This window comes from Hydra vulgaris, chromosome 05 (genome assembly GCF_038396675.1).
Source record: "Hydra vulgaris chromosome 05, alternate assembly HydraT2T_AEP".
NCBI lineage: Eukaryota > Metazoa > Cnidaria > Hydrozoa > Anthoathecata > Hydridae > Hydra > Hydra vulgaris.
Genome location: NC_088924.1, coordinates 2,830,371 through 2,856,132, shown reverse-complemented (window position 1 = coordinate 2,856,132; position 25,762 = coordinate 2,830,371). Strand labels below are relative to the sequence as shown.

General features: G+C 29.1%; 1 protein-coding gene across 2 annotated transcripts in view; it reads left to right on the top strand.

Annotated features, from left to right (window-relative positions):
- LOC136080452 (TPR repeat-containing protein DDB_G0287407-like) overlaps positions 1–25,762 on the top strand; it is a 67,539-nt gene that overhangs the window by 22,853 nt on the left and 18,924 nt on the right. For both annotated transcript variants that reach the window (XM_065797096.1, XM_065797097.1), the window contains 11 exons: positions 510–566; positions 673–827; positions 6,826–6,931; positions 7,011–7,115; positions 7,766–7,939; positions 13,290–13,477; positions 13,701–14,053; positions 14,236–14,389; positions 16,325–16,430; positions 17,311–17,439; positions 17,534–17,649. In XM_065797096.1, coding sequence (XP_065653168.1) covers positions 510–566; positions 673–827; positions 6,826–6,931; positions 7,011–7,115; positions 7,766–7,939; positions 13,290–13,477; positions 13,701–14,053; positions 14,236–14,389; positions 16,325–16,430; positions 17,311–17,439; positions 17,534–17,649 — 1,643 coding nt within the window. The remainder of the gene's footprint in view (positions 1–509; positions 567–672; positions 828–6,825; positions 6,932–7,010; positions 7,116–7,765; positions 7,940–13,289; positions 13,478–13,700; positions 14,054–14,235; positions 14,390–16,324; positions 16,431–17,310; positions 17,440–17,533; positions 17,650–25,762) is intronic.

The window sequence follows — 25,762 nt, the reverse complement described above, 5'->3', positions numbered from 1 at the left end:
GCACTTGTTGAGTAAGTTAGCAAGTTAGCAAGATAAGTGATGTTGTTAGCAAGGCCATATTTCAAGTTTAAGAAATCTTATTGGCTTTTGTGTGCAGTGATTTATCCAGGTCATTTTTAACACTACCACACCTACACTAGTTTAACAGATCTTCGTTTAATATAAACCACTAGTTCAACATCAAAATTTTCTAATTAAAAATTTTTAAGCTTTTAATGTTTAATACAAAAGCTTCTGTTTTCATTAGTTATGTTTTTATATCAAAGCGTATTTTATTAGTTTTTAAATTCAATCAAAGCATTTAAATTATTTAAATTTAAATTAGTTTCAAAAAATTTTTTGGAAAATTAAGTGTATTCTATAAAAACATTTTTTCAAGAACATCCTCCAAGAAACCATATAAAACTTAAATGTTATAAATTTTTAACTTAAAGTTTTATTAATATTTAAAACAGTTCCAAGTGTCACCTTTAATTTTTAACTATTAATAGCATTTATTTTTGTTGTAGACTTTTCTTGATAGTCGATCTTCATGTGTTTTGGGTAGAGACAAGCTTCTAACACAAGTATGTCATTATTAACTTTTTTTTTAATGTTTTTATTTTTATATTTTTAATTTAAAGTTTTTACTTTAAAACTTTTTCTAATTTTATAAATTCATTTTGTATTTAGATTGAAAATTATGTTATTAATGGAAATTTAAATAAATCTTGTTCCCCTTTGCTTGTTGTTGGAATAGCTGGAGCTGGAAAAAGTGCTTTGATGGCTAAAAGTGCTCAGTGTGCCATACAACTTTCTAATAAAGGACAAATTCTAAACATGAAAAGGTTTACTATAAATATAAATATATAAATTATTTGTGTTAAATTTTTTAAGTCTGTGTTCTGTAATAATATATTACTAAAAAGTTTTGTTTTTCAATGTTATTTATTATTATATTTACTAAAATTATCAGCTCAAACAGTTAAATAACAGCTTTTTTCACCATGAATCAATTATGTGTTCAAGCAACAAGTTGAAGTACTTAATTTAAAAAGAACAAATCAAGTCTGCACACAGTCTTAAAAACAGTCTTAGTCTGCACACAGCTGCAAAAAATTCAATAGATCAGTGGGCTCAAATAGTTTGTAGTTTTAAATGTTTGATATATAAACTTATTTGTGTTTGCTTGTTTGTAAATAATGTCAACCAGTGCTCAAAATGAGGTAGAAAATTGTTTTTAGGACAATCATACTTTTCGAAGTGGTGATGTTATATTGAAATAAAAATTGTCTGTTCGCATTTATTGAAAATAATTTGCAATTCGTGCAATGCAATGCAAATGCAATTCAAAATAAATAGTGCATTTAGCTAAAAATGTTAAAACTAAAAGTTATTAAAAAAATTAAATTGTCAAAATCACAATTACACACACACACACACACACACACACACACACACACACACACACACACACACACACACACACACACACACACACACACACACACACACACACACACACACACACACACACACATATATATTAAATTTACACAACTGTTAGAAGCATTGATATTTTTTGCTCTAATTTGTTTTAAAGTTGATATCTGTTTGTTTTGCTTGCACTTAACCAATCAAAGTAGTATGACAAATGGTATTATGACTAGAGTTGTAAAAAAAACCGTTTTCTTAAATCTGTTTTTCTTTAAAAAAAAAATTAAAAATTTAAAAAAAAAAGAAAAAAAAAAGTTATATGTTATATATAATTTAACATAATCTTAACAGTCAATACAAACTTGAATAAATAGTTATTTTTTAGACATCAGTTTCTTTATTCTAAATTTCTTGTTCAGTAAAGTTATCAATTGAGAAGTCCAATACGGATTCTTCAGAGTCATATAATATGTTTTCCTCTAAACTCTGTACAGTAAGATTGCCTTGATTAAATTCTTGGCTTTGACTTGGAGTTGTTGATGATTCTGTTTTCACGTTTTTGGTTTTTGAGTTCTAAATTGTGGGAAATAAAAACTAATATTGATGTTTGGTTGTTTGTTAATCTATTCCGTTTTTGTTGTGGATCCAAGATTGTTGGCTAAATGTTCTTTTGACTGTCGCAGTTGTTGGTGGAAGTAATAGAATTTTTATTGCAATACTTGAAAGTATTGGAGCGCACGAACAACATATTCCCTTCCACCAACTTGCAGGAGATGTGTGTTTTACTGAAACCCATATAAATTGTTTTGAAAAAAGTCCTTCTATAGATCTATAGTCAGCAATCGCACCCAAAATTTTGTCATCACAGTCCTTAATCAAAGGATCCAGTTTTCAAAGGGTTTCAATGACATCAATCTAAAACAGATGTTTTTAATCAATTAATAATTCATTTTAAATGTAAAAAAGTTAAACAATTGAACTTTCAAAAAGTTTTTTACTTTTTTCAGTATAAAATAAAAATTAACTAGTTAAGAACAGATATGACATCCTTTATATTGTGGATTCACTAAATTCGCAGTTATGTGAATATTTCGTATGTGAAATTTTCTTCTTCTGGCAATTATTTCCATTATAGCATTTTCTTCGCTTTTTAGATTGCAAAGAATATTGTCCTGAAAAGATTTTTCTAAATCAGAAATGGTTTTGGCCACGATGGAGAGACTTATTTCATCTCCTTTAACAGCTGCAATTGCTATGGCTACTGGTTTAAATAACTTAATAAGCCCATCCACTTTATTCCAGAATACTTCTGACAATTATAGATTTTGAACAGACTTAGCAAGTGATTTAGCTTCATCATCCACAGTGCTAACCTGTTGTTGTGAAAACTTTTCATACAGTGGATAATTGAACCTCATCTAAAGGAATTAAAACTAAAGGGTTACAAAATATTGAAATTAAATACTTAGCTGTCTAATTTTAAAGCTTACATACTAAACTTACAAACTAAATTTGATAATTCAGATTGATAAATAGCAGTGACGGATCCATGAGGGAGAGGGGGGAGTTTGGAATGCATACAACCATCCCCCCCTCCTTTCACCGCCACCACCACCAGAATCTAAAAGTCCTCAAATTTCTTAGAGATTGAAGACCATTTTTTATTTTTTAGGAGATGCAAACGTGGTACAAAATACAAAAATATTTCAATTCCCCCCTCCCCCCTCCTCCCACACACCACCACCACCACCAAAAATTCCCGGATCCGTCACTGATAAGTAGTGTAATAGCAATTAGATATATTTGAATTTTTAACAAAAGTTTTAACTGGAAGTTTTAGTATTGTTGAATAGCTTGTCCTAATTTCTGCTGGTGTTGCTTTAACAAAGCTGATAAATTTGTGACTTCTTTATTGCTTTTAACACTATTGTACAATCTTGTTGGGAAGCTGCAATTGATTCAAGGTTACTTGCATCAGTGAAAATCAAATTTACTGTAAGGACCAGGCATCCATAAGGGTATATGTGACGAAAATCGTGAATAACTAATTTCCTTTTTTTTTATATATATTGGTTGCATTGTCAGTACATATACCCAGAACTTTCATTGGCCCAACTTCACATACTATTTTTTTAATTGTTTTTGCTATATAATTGCCATTATGACTTTCTTCACCTAAAAAAGTGTTAAAATATGTTTAATAAATCATTATCAACAAAGGTTACTTAAAATTATTTCAAAAACTTAATTTAGATATTATTTTAGAGAATAAAGTATAAAACATGGTATCTGACTATTATGAAATATTAAGTAAAAATAATCTCAAAAGATTACCTGTTTCGATGCTGATCCAAAATACTGGTTGAGGTATTGTTACAACAAAGTTAACGATTCCATCAATCCTGCAATTAGTAAAATACAGTAATTAGTAATTCAGTTAATTACTAATTATCATCCATTACTAATCATAATCAGTTACTAATTAATAATACTGATAGAAAATTGGTTTATTTGCATATTATTTATTCATTTTTTAATTGTTTTTCATTCGAATTCTAATTTGTACACATTGTACAAATTCTAAATTATTCACATTCTATTTATTCACTTGGTTATATAAAGTTAAAAAATTATGAATATCTAGGGCACAAATCGTAATTTATATAAACTATCCCAAGTTTAAGCTACATTTTTCTTACCTGATATTGCTCCATCCATCACATACAATTGCTACACTTGAGGCAGTTAAGACAAGTACTTTAATGGTTGTTGAGGTTTCATTATAAACCCTTTTAAGCAAGGAATATTAAACAACATATCACGGTTAGGTAATTTAAATGCAGTTCGCAATTTTGCAAAAAGTTTGAGCCACAACTTATTTTCAAAAAGTCTCAATGAGCATCCAGCATCATAGACAGCACGTGCTAAATCAATTTGTGATTCATCCTGTAAAGTTTTACATCATATCTTTTATTTGAATTTTTATCTTTATTTTACTGTTTACTTATGTTTCATTATTGCTAGACTATTCATTGCAATCAATATTTGTAATAACTAAAATAAATACTTACTGTTTGTTCATTAGTCATTTTGTCTGAGAAAATATAGGTTGCAATTTTATTTTTCTGAATTCTTGCTGAAGAATATAATTGTTTTAAGGGAACCCATTCCAATTCATTCTTATTTTGTTTAAAATTTTTAATTCTTGAGGTTGTAGGCCTACTTTAACTTCCACAAAAATTTGAAGTATGAAAGAATGACACTTTGAGTTTGCAATGCAGTAGATGGCAAGCGTATTTTTTTCCCTGCTTCTCCTTCTTGAGCGACTAAATTTTCAGGAATAACTTCTTTTATTATTAAACCAGTTTGAACTTTTTTTTGTTTTAAGGGAACTTCATTTAAATACTTGTTTTTTATTTGGTCACTACATTTCATACAGTTAAATATGTGCTTAGCCATTCAAGTAACATTTTTTGGTAACTTTAGGCTGCAAAACTTGCATACAACTTGTTGAGTTTTAAAACCTCCAGGTTCTACAGATGCCTCATTGAACAAATTAGCGACAAAACATTTCTTTCTGCCTGGCATAGTTTTTGCTAAGTTGTTAGTTTATTTATATATATATATATATCAATTATCTAAAACTATTTTTTTAGAGTTTATACAACATTTATAATTTATACAAAATAAAAATTTGTAAAATGAAAAATTTAAATATTTTAAACTCCATTACCAACTATGATTATAAATACATTTTACAAACAAACAAAATTAAACTCTCAAAATAAACTAAGTTTAAAAGTTTTTCTCATAAAAATCTAAGTTTAAAATACATTAGTATAATAAAATAAAAAGTTTGTTTAAACAGTTTCTTTCAAAAACAAAATTTTGCTGTTTTTTTTTAACATAGGCGACTAAAATGTTATAGCTAATATATAGGATAATATACATTATCTTAAATAAAAAACATGTGTATTTGAAGGTTTAATGCCACTGTAACTGTTTCAAAGTTTATTAATATCTAAAATATAAATAATACTACAAAAAAACCCTTAAAAATGTGTTTTTTTTGTGCTTTGTTTTTTTTGAAAAAAAAAAATGTGTTAGTTTTTTTTGAGTTGCAACTCTAATTCAGGGTTCATGGCACTCAGGCAAAACCAGGGAAAAGTTAAAAAAAGTTAAAGTTTAGAAAATCAAGGAATACCTGGAAAAGTCAGGGAATTTTTCTTGAAAATCTTTAAAATCAGGAAAAACTCAGGGATTATTTTTTATTTTAATATTTAGATTGAAGTTACTTTAGAGTATCCAGTTTTTGAATCTTTTTTAATATTGAAAGTTGCTCACTACAGATTTTATAATATTTATAATATATAGTAGCTATATGTTTAGATAAATGGATTACTATAGTAACTATATGTTTTGGGAACAAGGATTCAGTTGCAAAAGAGATATATATTCTTCAACATAAACAGGGAAAAAAATAAAATTTCAACCGCACGATCTCAGGGAAAAAATACTTAATAATATAGGAAAATCAGGGAATTATCATGGAAAACTCAGGGAAAATGGATTTTCAAAACTGCCATGAACCCTGTAATTATGACCAACTTTTCAACTGCAATCTGAGCATTTTTCGGTAAATTTTAGCTATATATGGTTTTTGTGGATGGTATAAATTAATTATTAACTGTAAACTACTTTTTTTGGTTGTCTTTATCTAAAAATATCAAAAAAGTTTCATATGGCTTTGGCTTGGCTCTTTAGATAGGGCTTTGGTTCTCTATTTCTTGCTCTAACTTGGACAGTGACATTGCTCATAAAGTTATACTTGCACTATGTATCACAGAGTATATATCATGTGTTCAAAATAAAATAAAACGCACAACCATTAAAACCTAACTAGTAAGGATAAAACAAGTCAAAATAGTAACCAAATCTTACTGTATGTGTATTTTTAAAAGTATTAAAATCATGCAAACCCTAAAAATATAAAACTTTTTATAAACTCATTTAAATCTCAAATTTTTTTTTACTTTCCAAAAGTACAAGGTTTCATTCTTAGTCCTTATTGTTTATTATTTATAATAAACATATATACTGTTTTCCATTTGTTGTTATATAAAAATATTATATATATTGTTTCCCATTTGTTGTTATATGAAAATATTATATATATTGTTTCCCATTTGTTGAGGTCGATCAAAATGTGAGACACAAAGTCATCACATTTTGATTGTTTATTATCTTATTGTTTCCCATTTGTTGAAGACACAAAATCATCACATTTTGATTGGCAGACTTTTTTTTTTAACTACTCTAGATGTTTATTTATATAAAGACTTCTCTAGACATTGATTTAAATGTTTTTTAACATTTAAATTTAAGTAAGTTTTTTTTTTTTAAATTTAGTTCAAAGAAGTGTAATGTGTTTTTTCACTTTGTTGGTGCAACGCCACGATCAACAGATTTGGCTTCATTTCTTCAAAGATTAACTAAGGAACTGCGACCAGAAATGGTTTTGTTTTTACTTCATTTGAAATCAATGTTTTACTAAAAAATTAACATTATTATAATAAACTTTTCATCATTTTTAGCATGAGGTGTTGTGTGATTTGGATGCATTAATTACTCTTTCTTACAACTTGTTAGAAAATCCCTTAACTGATCCTGTTATCATATTTATTGATGCTGTTAATCAGGTAATTGTTTGGTTTCCCAATTTTTTGAACGTGAATAAATCATGGAAGAAAAATAGTTGTTCTTTTTGTTAATGTTTTAACATTTTTGTTATTTTTGTTATTGTTATAAACAAATAACTTATAACTTTTTTTTTAACTTAATAACTTTTCAATTATAATTAGAGTTGTCTCTCATATAGAAACTTCTTTACTTTTTTTTTTAACTAAAAAATAATTTTTTGCTAGTTTAGTTTTACTATCCTAAAGCTTATCTCTTTTTTGTGAGAAATTAGTAATTTCTAAAATACAAAAACTTGCTATAACTTTAAGAAAAGAGGAAGTGGCCTTTGACATCCCCCTCCAACCTAAAAAAAAATTTATAAAAATAATTTTATTTACTATGACTGATATGCAAGGTTGTGTTGTTTCTTGAAATCGTCTTTGATGTATATTAAACATAAAGATGTCTAGCATACATCCATCTAAAGGGTGCACACTTTACATCCATCTAAAGGGTGCACATTTTACATCCAACTAAAGGGTGCACACCTTTTTTTTTGACTTTTAATCTTATTTACGACACAAATATTTTGTGTAGTTATTTCCAATATTTTTATTTTCATAAAATAAATTTTTTTTTTGTGTGTAAAAACATTTTTATTTTGCTTTAGATGGATGAAGATAAACAACAATACCTTAATAGGTGGCTTCCTGAAAACCTTTCAGAGAATGTAAGAGTTGTCATATCTACAATTGAAGGTACATCTAGCCATCAAACTCTACGAGTCTTTAAAAGCTCTCCAACTGAAATTATATGTGGACCATTAGACAGGGAAAGTCGTCAGGTAAATTTTTTATAATAACTTACTACAATAATGAAAAGATGTAAAGTATTATGTAAAGTATTAATATGTTTGACTCTTCTCATTAAGGCATATATTTATTTGAAAATGAGAAGTTAAGACAAGTATCTACTTGAAACTATAGCATCCATTTTTTCATCAACTATTAAAGATTTGACATTGACATTAACAAGAGTGCCAAAAACTTTTATTAGAAATTATGATTAATGCTCATTATCAACAATTTGAGAAACCTTTGTCTCAGATGTTGTCTTCATGCCTAAATGGCTTTTTAAGATGAAATATTTCTTTTAAAGTATCTATGTAGTTTTAAAGTCCATTTGTAGATCCTGAGTTTTAGAGAGATACATATGTAGTTCTAGTAACATGTAGTTAGTTATGTCTAAGCAGACATAACTAACTACATGTTAGTTTATTTTTTTATTTTTTATGAAATATTTTTATAATTTAGAAATTGCCTTTAGTGCAGGTAAAGCTTTGCAGCTGTCTTTTATTTTAAGTTGCAAACAATGCGATAAGCAATGTGTGTTTGTCATATAATTGTTACATAGAGTTTTTATCTGTCTTGTATGTTGAATATTCAACACACTTCCTCCATCAATAGTAATTCCTACAATAAAAAATGGAGGTAAAACCTCAAAAATTGTTGATCATAAATAAAAACCTCAAAAAATAGTTGATCATCATTACTGTATAAAGTTAAAGTATCAGTATCATAAAATTGTGTATACAATTGTATAAAGTTGTTTGTCACTAGAGATTTCTATGGTTTAATCTTTTAACATCTGTAGATTCATCTAAAATAATGCTAAAAAACTTTGTTTTATAGAATTATTTTCTTATAAATTTTTTTTAAATATATCTTTGATATCTTTACCTAATTAAAAACTGGAGTTTCTGTTGTGATATGTGTTCCCTAAATCTACCCTATTGCTTTAAGCATTAACACATTAAAAATTTGCTGTAACTAAAACTCTTTACATGTTTATAAATAGTGTTTTCAAGTGTTTCTTTCAATTTTCTGTAAAAGACCAGGTTTTTTCTTTTAATAATTTTTGTTTCTTTCAATTGCTAGGCCATGTAATAAGGTTTGCAATATTTTTTTACACTTTTGATATAGAAAGATATAGCTCCAAAAATAAAAGGTTACTGTTTCAATTCACTAAGGGTTGCAAGTTGCTTCCAATTGTTTGTTGTAGAGTATTTTTCTAGACAATACTTACAGATCACAACAAAGTCAATGCTTACAGATCACAACAATATTTTCATTTAACTACTTCTCACTTGCTACTCTTTTTCTTTTTTAAACATCTTTACTTCCAACAAGGCTGCAAGCAACTACTATTAGAGTTGGAAGTTACTAGAAGAGAAAAGATGAAGTTTATAGAGCAAGATAATGATTAACAGATGACTTAATAGATTGCTAGTTATATGAATAAGGAAAACAAGATAATGGCAGCGAATTCTAAGGAACTGATGTTTGAGGAAAAATTAGATGAATAAAAATTTTTAAACCACTTAAGGACAGTCACATTAAAAAGATAAGACTTAATTAAATGATTAGTAACACAAGAATGAATTTTAGTAGATGACACGAGATGCAAGTTCTTTAGAACAGCATTCGTTATAGTATTTATAGAAAAGAGAAGCAACATTACAATGATATAACAATGGTTGAAGTTTGGCTGCAAGAGCAGGTCCAACTATGTTTACAATGTAATTTTGCACCTTGTCTAAAAAAGGACGAGCATCATTCTTCGAATGATGCTCCAGATGGTCCTGGCAACAGTATCCATACAAGGTCTAGTATCCATACAAGATCCATATGGCAGTATTCTATACAAGCATGAATGTGAGATTTATAAAGATAAAGAATAGAATTCGGAGTGTGGGGAGCACGATAAAGAGATGTCAGAGGAGTAGCAGATACTTATTTCATTTGTTTATTTAATTTTGTTTATTTTTCTTTATGTCAATCATAACAGAAGTTTGATTGTGTTTAGCTTAAAAGTTATCAAAATGAAATTTTAAAAAAATTGTGTAAGTTTAAACTAGTTGAAACGTTTTTAATTTAATTTATAATATAAAGACATCTTTTTTTTAAAAAAAAATGCCCACGTGCATTAATAATGTTTAACCCTTTGTTTGACAAAGCTTAAATAAATATTAATTTTTGTTTAAACTTTGTCAAACTTTTTTTTTTACTACGACAAACCAAAGGTTAAGCATTATTAACGTCTCATGTGCACATCCACACAATTAGAATAATAAATTATAATTATAGCTGAGTATTTATTATAAATATAATAAATTTTATAGTTATAGCTGAGTATTTATTTGCTCTCAGATAAACTCTATTGGCAATATCAACACAATCTAATTATTGATAAACAATTAATTAGTTCAGATAAAACCTCTTCATCAACATCCTTACTTCTTGTGGAATTTTCAATCAGTAAAAGTTGCAACAAGTCTTTTGGTAGTACTGATTTACATACAGACTTTAAAAGACTTTTAAAATAATACTGGAAATATAAGGATCTGATTTTTCTAAACCTCTACAAAAAACATCAGTTAAGTTGTTAATTCTTGAGGTTTTTCTTGCATGATCTTTTCTATGATATTTGTGAAAACTTTCTTCAGCATTTTCGCCAAAAGTTCCGACTGGCCAATTAATTCAACCATGATTTGAGCTCCATGAGCTAAAACTTTTATGAACACAAGTAGGAATTTTATACAACGAGTATTTCTCATTGATAATTAAAACTGTTTGTAGACAATAATTTTCAAATTTGATTGGATCAATTGGACTTTGACAAGACATTAATATTAATATTGTTCTTATATGAACAATAAGATTTATATCTATACCTAAAATTTCTGATAACAACATTGGATCAGAAAAAGCTCGCCGTGCAGTATTGCTATTATTAGATAAACCAGTGCCACCTGGATGGGGTTTGCTATGTGTAAATTTAATTTTTCCCTAAATCTTTTTTGTATGAGACTTTTTCAAGCTTTTACATAACCTTTATTTATTTTTTCTTTTGCCTGCCATTGCCTAATATCCAGTTTGTATGACAAATGAAGGAGATATTCCTTGAAATGGATCCAGCAATGAAGTGGACTTATTCCAAAGAGTATAAAATGCTTTCTCAGTGTTAAATAATTTGTTTGTGTAGTTTTCAATATGACTCCTTTCAGTAGGTGTTGCTTCACAAAGTGGACACAATTGATAAGACGGTGTTTCAATGATTTCTGCTAAAACTATTTCATTGATGGCTGTTAAAATAAAAGAGCTTTTGATATTAAGAACTTTTCCTTTAGGTAGCCATATTATAATATCAGAAAGTTTATTTATTTGTTTATTTATTTGTCAAAAAATTTTGTTTCGAGAATAAGTTCTTTACTTTCTTTAGCATACTTTAAGATCATTGGTCTGCAAAATCTAACAGAATTAGTAGTTGGTTTGCCCAAAACACATCCCAGTCATATATTTGAAGTTGTAAGGGTACAATAGCAACAGAAAAAAGCGAATTGTTGGATGTACTTTCAAATAAATTCATCAAACTTTTGATTGAATTGGGAAAAATTACTGGCTCCATCAAATTCCCCCATTTACAACAAAAATCAACTCAATTGAGTCCTTTTCTTTATTAGTAATTTTAGATATAATTTGCACCTCTTGTCATTCTATTATTCTTTGAACAAATTTTATTAGGAGATTTTGTAATGGCACATTTGCCTTCTTGTCAGAGATGTGCATATTATCTGGTCTGCATTTTTTTTTAGATTCCAGAATATCGCTGTAAAGCAGATAAATATCTGCACCTCTCTCTTTACTTTCCAATCTCATCACTTTAAATTGAGATTTAGTAAAACCATAATTTAATAAAAAAGCAAGTCCCTCTTCTGGAGACATTTTTTAAATTTCTTTTTTAATGTTTTTATTGATAACATATGCCAATTGTTGATCTTGTAGAATGCACATGATAATTTTTTCTAAGTTCTTATTACCTATTTGTTTGGCTGTGTATCTTGCTGTTTCGAGTATATACTTTGTATCATATTCAGCTTTTTCAGACAGATAGCTATTCTTTTAGCTCGTTTTCCTTTGTCTTTAAAAGGTAATGTTTGCCGCTCTTTCTTTAATTCTTGTGTTTGTAATATGTTTGAGAGTTTTCAGATAACTTCTTTAAATTCAAAGTTAAATTCATGTTCAAACCAGGAAACCAGGAAATTGACTTTATGAAATTTATACTTGGAGTATTTAACATCCTTCATTTTGTGTTTGCAGATGGTTTGTAATGTTAAAAATATTTTTTCTAATTCTTTTTCTTGAGTTCCTTCAACTTTTAACTTTCTTCTTCTCCAAAAATTTTAAATATTCCAACATTTTAATTACATCACCAGTCACAAAAGAAATAAAATCTTTGTTCTTTAACTTCATTCAAGACAATTTGTACTTTATCATTTATTTACACAATTTTAAATCGACAAAAAGTTTTTTTGTAAATTCTTTCAACTTGCGGAAGCTTTTGAGGTTTTATGACAATATTATGCAATTTGATTGAAAATGACTGTCATGTTTTATGTAAAAAAAAAAAAAAAAAAAAGCAATTTAAGTAGAAACATTTTAAAATAGAAAATAATTGTTCTTGGGCAGGTCCGGGCAGCATCAAAACCTATATTGGATTAAAAGAAGAAGGGTCGAAGTTTATCCATATGTATTCAGATTTTTACAGAAACATACAGAATTTAATAAAAGTCACATTCAAATATGATATTATTTCCTAGCTTAAAAAGTTATCTTTCTCTGCGTTTTTACAGCATGAAATGTAATTTTATAAAATATTTTAGATTAAACTCTGAAAGACTGTTTAATATTCTTCTGATTGATATGATATATGAAAGTTCACAGGTGTGGTTTAAGATATAAAAAACTAAGTTCAAAATTATTGCTTTTTCACTAAATAATTGTTTTAAAAAAAATGGCAACTTTGAGCATCTGTAGGAAGCGCCAAGTGGACTAAAAAGAAAAATTCTTTCAGAACATAAAAGTATGACTAATTTGCAACAACCTTGCATATTCAGAACTTTTTATATCGGAAATCTTGAATTAATGCCACTTTGATTATTTCAAGCCACTGTGCAGTCTAATAAATGTTTATTTTTTATTTAATTCAGTCATCCTTTGTAGTTGTCCTGCACTTGTAAACTACTGCAACGTAACGCGTTGCAGTAACAACGTAACGTAATTTACCCATTTGTTTTATTTTTATAATAACCATAATTTAGTCATAATTGTAAAAATTCTTGTTTTAAATTTTAGTTGATTGTAGAAAATATTCTCCGTACCTACAATAAAAGGTTGGATGAAGAGCAATTAGGTATGCTTCTTGATAAAGTTGGATCAGCAAATCCTTTATGGTTAACATTAGCATGTGAAGAATTAAGAGTTTATGGAAAGTTTGAAACTCTTATTAATAAAATTCAAGAGCTTCCAGATGACCTTATAAGGTAATTAAAATGATCTTTTAGTTTTTATAATAATATAGTTATATTTAAAATAATCAATATATGTCATCTTGTTAATGTTGCAGTTGAATCGTAAGTGTTTTAAAAAATGTGTCATGTTTTTTTTAATTACCATAAGAAATAACATATAAGGTGTAAAAAGTATGATCTAGAATATATAATATTGGCACTAAAATAATTTTTTAAATCTTTTTTATGTTTGAAGTCTAGAAGAATCTGTATTTGAAAGATTTGAAAGTGAAAATGGTGGTGCATTAATGAAAGCCTGTGTATGTTTACTAGAAGTATCACGCCATGGCTTGCTTGAAACTGAACTTTTAGCGTTGCTAGGAGAAGAAAAAAACATTAAAGTTCCAGATTACAATCCAGAAAGTGAAAAAATTAATGAACTTATGAATAATTCAAAAAATCAAGAAGAAGCCACACAAGTATCAGATGTAGCGCAGTTAAATATTAATGCTACTATAAAAACAATTTCAAAACGTGTCCAAGATACCTATGTAAATGAAGATGTCCGTGAAAATGAAGAATCTACTGATACAAAAGCAAAACAAAAAGGTTTGTAGTTATTACTTTTTTACGTGAAATTTAGTTTTTTATATATATTTTTAAAAGTTTATTTAGTATAATAAATTTGTTTTAATTTTTTAGTTTTTGTTTTAAATAAAATTTAAAAATAAAGTTTGAAAAAAACTTGAATTATGATTTAAAAAAAATGTTGTTTTTTTTCAAAAAAACAGAGAGAGCTAAAGGAAAACAAGTCAACTTTTTACCTGCACGTGATTGGGCAGTTATTTATCGAAATCTTAAACCGCTGCTTCGTCCCTGTGGAGATTTAGGTGAAGGGCGATTAGACTTCTATCATCGTTCCTTGAGTAAAGCTGCTCGGAGAAGGTAAATACTTGTTTAAAGACTGTTTTTCCTTTTTTCTTTCAAACTTCAAACATATAAAGAGTTAGTACAATGTTTCTCTTTCAATTGTTTTTTGGTTTTTTTGTTTGTTAGCTTAAAAGTGGAAAGTAAATCCATAATGAGGTTTTTTATTGTGGATTTTGTAAATACGTTATGTAATAAAGTTGTGATATTTTTTGTCTGTTTATTTTTCTCTATATTATCTTAATTTATAAAATTTTACTAAAAGTTACCTACAATTCCCAAAAGAGGGTTGATTTGGCAGTGACTGAATAATTTTATCTACACGATAATAAAATCTCTCAGTCACTGCTGTGATTGAAAGATTTTATTGTGCATTAAGTGGAGGTGGAGAAGCTAGAGCTATTGCTCTTGACATTGACATTTTAATCTAAAGCTTTTGGCAAAGTTTGGCGTGCTGGTCTTCTCTATAAGCTTGCTTCATATGGTGTATCTGGGAAAGTTTTTGAGATTATCAAATGGTTTCTTTCTATGCGGTAGTGGTGTAGTGGTAAAATGCGGTAGTATGTAGTGGTAAAGCGCTCGCTTCATAAGCGAGAGGTTCCGAGTCCAACCCCCACCACGTCCCTGGTAGTACCGCGCTCAACTTGTTTCTCCGCGCAGCGGCCTTGTTCGTCAAGGTTCGTGTTTCGGAGTTAAAGAGTTGAGAGAGGGTTATAACCACTATTAAGTAGCCTCCTCATCTGTAGTGGCCTTCTCGGCCTTGGGGAGGTGAATAACAAAAAAAAAAAAAAAAAAAAAAAACTGCTTTATTAAAGTCTTTTTCAAAGGCCAACACTCCTCTTCATTTCTAATAGCTTCTGGGGTACCTCAAGATTCTATCCTTGGGCATGTTTTGTTTCTTATTTATATTAATGATTTTTTAGTTTCATCAACTAAAACTCATTCTCGTTTGATTCGTCATTCAGCAAAGTCTCACTCAATTACTGCGTATGTCCCTGCATTCTCTAAAAACCTTTATTCATCAAGTTTTTTTCCCTGCCCTTCAACTCTTTGGAACTCTCTCCCAAGTTTATGTTTTCCTGACTCATACAACGTTCAACTTTTCAAGTCTTCCATCAACCGTTTCCTTGCTCTATAAGTCTATTCTTTTTTTCTAGTAACTCCCAACTTAATAGTGGTTGCTTGCAGCTTTGTTGGGAGTAAATCAGAAAAAAAAAATGTATATGTATATATAATTTATAATAAAAGTTTTTGTGCAGAATCTTTAGACAAGTAGTAAAATATTTTTTTGAATTTTCTTGCAAAAGTGTTTTAGGTTGTTTTGAGACTAAAATTATTTAGTTGCTTTATGTTAAAAATTTATTTTTTTAGTTATGAAATTATAAAGAGGTTTTATTTACTTTAATTACGTAAATAGAAAGTTTTCATTTATATAAAAATGTGTAATTTCTGTTTATGTATGTGTAAATATATTTATATATATTGCAGTCATTTTACAATCGCCCAAGTTCTAAAAAAATATAGTTTTATATTTAAAACTTTATGTATATCTTAAATATAGCTTACTTGTTGTCTCTGATAATAGATATTAGATAGACAAAAAAATAAATTTAATAGACAGTTGATAGGTTAAAAATATATATTGTGTTTTTCAAATAGTTTTTGTTTAATGTTTTTAAAAGTTTGCCAGTTTGTTCTAAACTTTGTTTAAAGTATTTTTGAAGGCTTGATTTCTTTGGAATGGAAGCTTCAGTTTAATAACTGAAATATGTATTTTTGATAGTTGTAAATCTTGTTTTGAAAATTGTCATCATATAATTTATAGTATTTTTTAACATAAATTTGAGTTACACCTATTTTTATTATAATATTGATATACAATGTTACAATATGATATTGATATATATTTTGATATGTATGTGTTTTAAAATATTTTTGACCTTTTTTTATTAGGTATTTTAGTGGTGATGATGAAATTAAGAAACATAAGTATAATTTTTGGCATGGTGTTCTTGCAGATTATTTTGAAGGAGTTTTAGATGTTGATAGAAAAGCTGAGGTTAATTTAAATAGTTTTTAAAATTATTTGTTCTTTATACATAAATTTACACATAAAAAGTTTAAAAATATATAAAGATTTGAAAAATATATAATCATAAATATATAAAGATTTGATTTCTGTGTGTGCTTTTTGCTCATATTTTAATGTTTCACTAGTGCAATTTCTTTAAATTAAGTTCTCTTACTCTGGAAAACTACTATTTAAGTAACTACTATATATACTAGGTATATGTGTGTGTCTGTGTGTGTCTATATATATATATATATATATATATATATATATATGTATATATATATGTGTATATATATATATATATATATATATATATATATATATATATATATATATATATATATATATATATATATATATATATATATATATATATATATATATATATATATATATATATATATGTAAATTATGTTAGTGTATTTTATAAATAGAGTGCTCAATGTTCTTAAAGAACAGAGCAATAATAAATTAGTAAAAAACACTTATCTAACTTTTTCTTCTACTTGAAGTTTCACCATTGCTGGATCATCAGAGTAACTCTTCCTGATGATCCAGCAATGGTGAAACTTCAAGTAGAAGAAAAAGTTAGATAAGTGTTTTTTACTAATTTATATACATATTTTATATTTATATACATATATTATATGTTTATATACATATATTATATGTTTATATACATATATTATATGTTTATATATATATATATATATATATATATATATATATATATATATATATATATATATATATTATATATATATATATCGTTAAGTAATTTTTTAATTTGTTTTGACATTAAAACATTTAATCATTTATTCAAATTACATTTAATTAGGCATGATGATATTTTCTTCATTTTTAGGAATTACCCTACCATTTGGAGCAACTACTTGACAATAATCGTCTAATAAGATGTCTTATGGATTGGGATGTATTTGAGCGTTTATACTCTGAAGAGTTCAGTATTGATCTTTTGCATTCTTGGTTACAGGTTTTTTTTTTCATAATCTGTTGAGACAATTTTTAGCTTCTACTTATCTTTTTGTTTACTGTATCTTACATATGTATATTTTAAACAATTTTAGTGTGGGGGCTTTCGAATTGCATCTGCTGTATACCGTGAGCAACTTGGTATTCTAAGAAAATCAGATATCCCTTTGGTTGTTTATGTAGAAATTGTTGAAAAAGTTTATGGTTTTTTGTAAGTGAATCTTATATTACCTATTTTATATACATTAACATATAATTATGAATAGGTAATACAACCTGGTAAAAATAGCTTGTGCTTATCATATTATTAATTATATTATACTAAATAATACATAAATATGCTAATATGTGCTATATACTACGCATACTGTGCTTTTGAAGTCATTAGTTCTTAATATAAGCACAGTTTTGTGCTTATATAAAGAACACTTATGGAGTATGCAAATACATTTTTTTGGGTAAATAAAAACATTTCTCAGTTAAAAATGTGGTGCATTACTTATTACTTGGATATGTTTTGGTGGATGAGGTTCCTTAACCTACCCCCTTCTTCCCATAACAAAATCAATAGCTAATTACGACATGTTCTTTTACTTAAGTTCCTTTTTTTTTTATTTTCATATGAAAATGTGAATGCAAAATGTTTTTAAAAATATTTTTTTGATATCTGAAAGTCATATTCAATTAGACATTTTATTTCATTAGTAATACCATTATACTGCACTATTAAACTGTGTAACATACTAATGTATTCTTATTCATGCTGTTGCTATTGGTAATATTATTTTAATGGTATTATTTTAATTATATTTCTCTGACTGAATTCAATTTATGAGCTTTTTGCTTAAACGCTTGTCAGATAATAACTAGTCATTTGTCTTAGGAGGAATTTAGTTACCTATTTCAGCCCCTATGTATATAATCAATATTAAGCTTTATAAATAAGTTTATAAATAATGAATAATAGAGACGTAAAGGAAATGCACTGCTTCCAGTGAATGGTCTAACTTGTCAAACTTTTCTTTCAATTATTAGCAAAGTAATTACTCACAAATTTCCCTTAGCTGTACTTAGAAATAATGTAATTGGAAAGCTTGTTGTAGCGAATCTTTGGCGAGGAGAAAATATAGAGAAATTATAGTCATCAAATTTTAAGATATGTAAAAGCATCGTTTATTGTAGCACTGTTATCAGATGTACCAGAAACAAATCATAATTTTAAAATGGTACTTAACAAGCTCTGTTTGAATAAAAGCTTTATTTGTGTGGCAGATATCAAACTCTGTCAAATTGTGTGTGGTATGTCTCCAAGCTCCATGGCAACTCATTGGTGTTATATTTGTACATGGAATAGAACAGAGATTTTTAAAAATTATTGCACTAAACTACGAATACTTGGATCACTAAAATTAAGCAGTAAAATCGAATTGATCAATCAAAATTAGAGAAAAATAATATTTTAACTGTGTTAATGAAGTTTTTTAAATTGGAAGTGATAATGACCAAGCTGTTAACTATCTTTCTCCACCAAAACTTCATTTGATAAAAGGGGTATCAAGCCCTCTTTTTTCAAAATAATAAGCAAATTAGCTCATCCAGTACTATTTAAAAAGATTAAAAACGATTTAAATATTTCAAAATCAATAAGAAATGAGTCATATAAAGGTAATGGTTGCCAAAAAATATTAAAAAATTGGGTTAAATACTATAACTTGTTTCCAGTGCAATTAAAATATTGACTGAAGGACTTAGGCTTCTGGATAACCTTGTTTACTCTTGTTTCAGTGTAAATCTAAAGCCAACTTTTGAAAAAGACATCAGGTTGTTTAAGAATCATTACTCAACCTTAGTAGAAAATTAAAAAATGGCAGTTACAGTGAAGTTACACATCATATTTTAACATGTAGATCCTTTCTGTAAAGATTTTTCTGTAAAGACATTGGATTGGGTTTTTTTAGTGAACAAGCAGGGAAAGCTGTTCACTACTCATTTCTAAAGGAATCATGGGAACGTTATAAAGTGTCTGATAATTTTCAAAAGTAGTAACGTTATTATGTTACACAGTATAAAAGTTTGATAAAATGGTGTTCATAGTGAAACAAAATGTCTAATTGAACATGATTTTTAGATATCAAAAAAGTATTTTGAATTGAAAATTGAAAACTTAATTATTTTATTGCCATGCAACATGCACTACTTGAAATAGTAGGCATATATTTATTGATCAAATTTCTTCTTTATTGATAATATGTAAATTCTTCATTATTGATAATACAATAAGTGTTCTTTATTTTTATTTTATTTTTTTTAAACATCTTCGCTTCCAACAAAAAGCCACTAATTAAAGTTGGAAGTTACTGAAAGAAAAAAGATGAAGATTATAGAGCAAGATAACGATTAACGGACGACTTAAAGGATTGCAAATTATATGAATCAGGAAAGCATGATGAAGGAAGCGAATTCCAAAGAGCTGAAGTTTGAGGAAAAAAACTAGACGAATAAGCGTTTTTGGAGCACTTAGGAACAGTCACAGAAAAAGGATGACACTTAATTGAATGACGAGTTACACAAGACTGAATTTTAGTTGATGGCACAAAAGACGCTAGCTCTTTAGGGCAGTGCCCATTATAGTATTTGTAGAAAAGAGAAAGAGAAGCAACATTACGACGATGTGATAATAGTTGGAGGTTGGCTACAAGAGCAGGTCCAACTATGTTTACAATGCGTTTTTGCACCTTGTCTAAAGGAGAAAAGGTATCATTAGAAGATCCGCCCCAGATATGGCAACAGTATTCCATACAAGGCCGGATTTGAGATTTATAGAGATAGACAATAGCATCCGAAGTAAGAAAGTGACGAGCTCGATAAAGAGATGCAACCTTAGCAGATGCTAATTTTGCAACTGATTTGATATATGGTTTCCAAGAAAGATTGGAAGTAAGAGTTAATCCTAGAAGATGAAGAGTAGGTGACTCATCGAGTACATCACCGTTCATAAATATAGGAAGATCTAAATTATTGCGATAATGATTGGCTGAAAAAAATTGAGTTTTATCTGTATTGAAGTTCACCAGCCACTGTGAGCCCCATGCTGTAGCAGAAGTGAGATCCTTTTCAAGCTCAAATGCCCCCTCCAAGCAATCAGAGAGTGTTGGTTTCTTATCACGACAAGAATAAATGGTAGTATCATCAGCAAACAGTGCCACCTTAGATGTGAGAATATCTGGAAGATCGTTAATGTAAATTAAAAAGAGTATAGGGCCAAGGATAGAACCTTGAGGAACCTCTGAAGTTACAGAATAAGAAGAAGAGTGTTGTCCATCGAGGATGACTTTTATGCTACGATTGGAAACACAGCTCTGGAGAACGACAGCTCTGGAGAACACTTCTGCAAGACAATAACAGGTATGTTGACCGGGCCACAAGCTGTAGAAGAATCTAGACAGGAAATCACTTTAGATACAGAAGCTGGAGTGATACGAATGTCAAGCAATGGATCAACCTGTTTGTTGGCAATATCAGGTAGAACGCAACTAGTGGAATCAAGAGACGATATTGATGAAAAGTTTTTAGCAAACAATTCAGCTTTGTCTTTAGGTGAGGTGACAAAGTCTGAACCATACAAGAGAGGTGGAATTAAAGATTTGCCCTTATTATTAATACTATTAAAAATTTTTGAGATGAGATACAAGATTTCATGACCTGAGAATAGCGGGCTTTGGTGTTAGACAAAACCTTTTTACAATTGTTTCTAGCAGTAATAAACAGACGCCTGTTTTCTGGATAATTTTTTTGCTAATAAATATGGAAGTAACTGTTTCGATTGGCAATCGCTTCAGCACAGTGTGAGGAAAACCATGGAGGAGAGTGAGGCTTGACCTGGAATCGTCGAGAGGGAACAAAAGATTCCATGCCAGCCTGAATCCACGAAGTTATGTAAGAAGCACATTTGTCGACAGGAAGAGAAAAGATTTCTACCCAAGGGCCATCACGAAGAAAATCACGGAAAGAATCCCAGTCAGCTTTTACTGTAGTTGTAAGAGGTACGATAATAGGGGGATTCATGTGATGAAGAAAAATGAGATATTAGTTTTAGAGAGATCAAACTGTGATCAGAAGCACCTAAAGGTGAAACTGAGCACTGACTAGGATCAGAAACAAGACATAAGTCGAGTAGAGAAGGTAAATGGTCCGGGTTGTCTGGAAAGCGAGTTGGAAAGTTGACTATTTGAGTTAGGGATTGAGAAAGGCAAAAGTTGTGGGCTTTTTTGTCAGCAGAATCACTGACACTAAAGCCAAGCCATTTAGAGTGGTGAGCATTAAAGTCACCGACAACAACTATATTGGCTGATGGATAAAGAGAGAGGGCTTGGTCAATATGATCGGAAATAACATCAAAAAGAGTGCAGTCTTGAGATGAAGGAGAGCAATATAGAACAAATAGAAAGGCAATAGAGTGAAGCGGAACGAAAAGCACATGAAAGAATAGTCTGTGGATTCAAACCTAGTTTCACGACAAATAGGTGAATTCTTACGAATGTAAATGCCCAGGCCAAGTATGTGACTATTGGAGTCTTTACGAATTAAGGGAAAATAACCATCAACACTAAGATCGCAAGATGATGCGGTAGTGGTGTAGTGGTAGAGCGCTCGCTTCATAAGCGAGAGGTTCCGAGTTAGATCCCCACTACGTCCCTGGTAGTACCGCGCTCAACTTGTTTCTCCTCGCAGTGGCCTTGTTCGTCAAGGTTCGTGTTTCGGAGTTATAGAGTTGAGAGAGGGTTATAACCACAATTAAGTAGCCTCCTCATCTGTAGTAGCCTTCTGGGCCTTGGGGAGGTGAAATAACAAAAAAAAAAAAAAAAAAAAAAAAGATGAGACAGCTGAACTCAAATTAGTCTCACAAAGAGCAAGTAGGTCTGGTGAACTTTGCAAGAGATAAGACTCAACAGAAGAAAAGTTACTTCGAAGACCACAAATATTAGTGAATGATAGGTTTAGGGAACTTGGTGATGATGATGGTTTTTTGTGTTTTATAGTTTTTGGTATTTTATTCATTTTAAAATTAGATTGAAGAACTTGACTCAAAACATAGATAGTACTCAGAACACCGTTTAATAGCCCAAGCAATTGCCTCATTACTACTAATAAACCCTTAGCCGTAGCAAACGGCTCCAAATGTGGCCTCCGCAAGGCACACCAAAAGTACAATCAGGGACACCATCCATGCGCAACATGACACTGTTAATACTTTGATATTTTTCAGCTGTTGATGGTATCAGCCTCTCTGAGAGCTACCACAGAGTTTGGCAAACCTGACTACCAGCAGGTCTCAGAACCATAAAACTGAGTGTCAGAGCTGTACCCTCATTAGAAGATAACAGAATGAGTTACCTAGTAATAAAAACAGAGACACAAGCAAAACCCATGCATTGAGTCAAGAAGGTCCAGCATTGAACATCCTAAACTGGAAGCAATGTATTAAAAATACGTTTGCGCCAGCCTAATAGATGAAGAAGGGGTGCGAGGCTGGTCAACAGATCTGTTTACCCCTTAAGTCTTTGCCTAAGAGGCCTTCTACAAGACAGTAGCCGGATGCATTTAACATCTACCCAAGATGAGTATTTTTATTGAGACACCATCTCTAACTTTTACTCAATCAAGAGCCCTAAGGCAGGGGTGTTTTAAGTAAGAGTTAGCATCTCCTAGCGTTTGCCTAAAAAGCATATCCTACAAGGCAGCCGGACATGAAGCAGATTGTACTGGGCTACATGTTACCAGTAGCAGGATAACCTGACCTGACATATATAAGTGTTCTTTATTAACAATATTAAAAGTCTTCTTTAAAGATCTTAAAGTATTATAAAACATAGTTAAGGGTTTTTGATAACTCATAGCAAAACTTGTTCAGTCACGTAAAAAAAATTTAAAAAAACTTATATTTTCAAATTTAAAAGAAATAAGTTTTAAATTTATAAACAATGCACATATTCACTGCGGAAGTAATATTTAGCTGCAAAAAACTGGCCAGATTTTTTAGTTGTTTTGAGAACATTTCAAAAAACAAAACAAAAAGCGCAAAAAAGAATAACTGGACCAATTAGAGACAATTACAAAAAAAACTAGGAAAAGAAAATAACTCTTGATGCAAAAAAACTATTACGTTTAAAAAAATTACGTTTAGAACAAATATTTTCGAAACATCACTCTTTTATAATTTTTTTTATAAAATTAAGCCACAGTTTTTATATAGAGTCTTACGATTGCTTATTAAGGACATCTTGCGATTGCTTAGTAAGGAAACAAATGTTCTTTTATTTATCATGTTTATGTATGTTTTTTAATTCTTAAGGCCGATTTTCACTTAAATTTTATTTTTTAGTTTTAAGAAATAATTTTTTTGTTGATAAAAAGTAGAAATTAATAAACAGAGAAAGATTAAGTTTAGAAAAATTAATTAATAAACATCCACCCCACCCACTACTATTAAGTACTTGAGAGTACATATATATATATATATTTACGTATATATATATAAATATAAATATATATATATATATATATATATATATATATATATATATATCTATATATATATATCTATATATATATATATGTATATATATATACAGCGGAGAAAATAGAATTAGCCTCACCTTTATTTTTTGTTCTAATTTAACAAAAATTGCAGGTAAACAATTATGAAATCTACTTTATTTCTTGTTACTTCTACTACAACTAAAAAGTTTATAAATTGGTATGCTTAATTAATTCCAAATGGAAAAAAAAATTAAAAATATTCAATTTGTGGAGAAAATAGAATTAGCCTCATTAGCGTTATATACAAAAAATAAAGAAAATATTTTGTTTTTTTGCTCATTTAGTATTTAGTATAGCTTCCTGAATTTTTAATGACTTCAAATATGCGGTTTGACATACTAGTCACAAGATTTTGGATAGTTTCTATAGATATTTCATTCCAAGCTTCTCTGATACGAGTTTTCAGCTCCAAAGTGCATTCAAATTGCTTACCATTTTCATAAACCTTTCTAGAAAGTATTCCCCATAGATTTTCAATTGGGTTAAGGTCTGGACTACGTGCGGGCCATTCCATTACGTGAATATTTTTTTCTCTAAACCAAGCTTTTGTAAGCTTTGAATTATGGATAGTAGCATTATCTTGTTGGAAAGTGAAAGTTTCACCCATCAATTCCTCACCATGTTCAAGTAAACTTATTTCTAATAAGTCAATGTAGTCCTGTGAATTCATTTTTGTTAAAATCCATGCCAGTGGAAGTTTTCCAGCAAAGGAAAAAGCCCCCCAAACCATAACATTTCCACCCCCAAAGTTACGACTCATCCGAGTTTCTTTCTCTTTTCGAAGATCGTGCCAGTAATATTGATAGCCATCAGGACCATCTAGATTGAACTTTTTTTCATCACTGAAGAGAACTTGATGCCACTCTTCTTGCCAAGACATGTGTTCTTTCGCAAATTGTAATCTAACTTTTTTATGACGAGCAGTAAGTTTTGGTTTTGGTTTACGCTTTTTCCAAACTGTGTTTGGATCTTCATGTAAGATTTGTCTCACACGTTGAACAGATACAGGTAATTGTAAATCAGCACGAATTTGAGATGCAGTCATGTGCTGAGCAGCAGCACGACGTACAATAACTCGTTTAGTACGATTATCAATTTTACGTTTGCCACCACTTCCCTTATAGGCTCCATAATTAACGCCAATCTTGAAGTAATTGTTAACCACTTTTGGAGATCTTTTAATTTTCTTTGCAATTTCCCGATTAGATAAGCCTGTATCTTTGTATGCTTTGATTGCTGCTAATTCTTCATTCGTTAAACGCTTACCACGTCCCATTTCAAATAAAGGTATCAAAAACCAAATGTTAAAAACTTTATGAGCACTGATTTCACAGTCTTTGTTTAACTTACAAATAATAATAAAAAACTAACTCACAAATGCGTATCACCAGATCAAAATATACAAGTAAACTGAAAATAATTATTGATGAGGCTAATTCTATTTGTTACCGCAAATATCAAGTATTATACATTTTATGGTTTTATCAAATGTTCCGCAATTTAATTATGCTATATTATAATCTAAAAAGTTGTTGTTTGTAACAGTAATTATATGTGTGTGGATACAAAAGTTGTACCGCACAAACTTGTTTACAGATTTACAAAATATTGGATCAGCACATGGTGAGGCTAATTCTATTTTCTCCGCTGTATATATATATTTATATATATATATATATACACACACACAGGCTTGGTCGGGAAGCGGGAGCGATTGCTCTCGA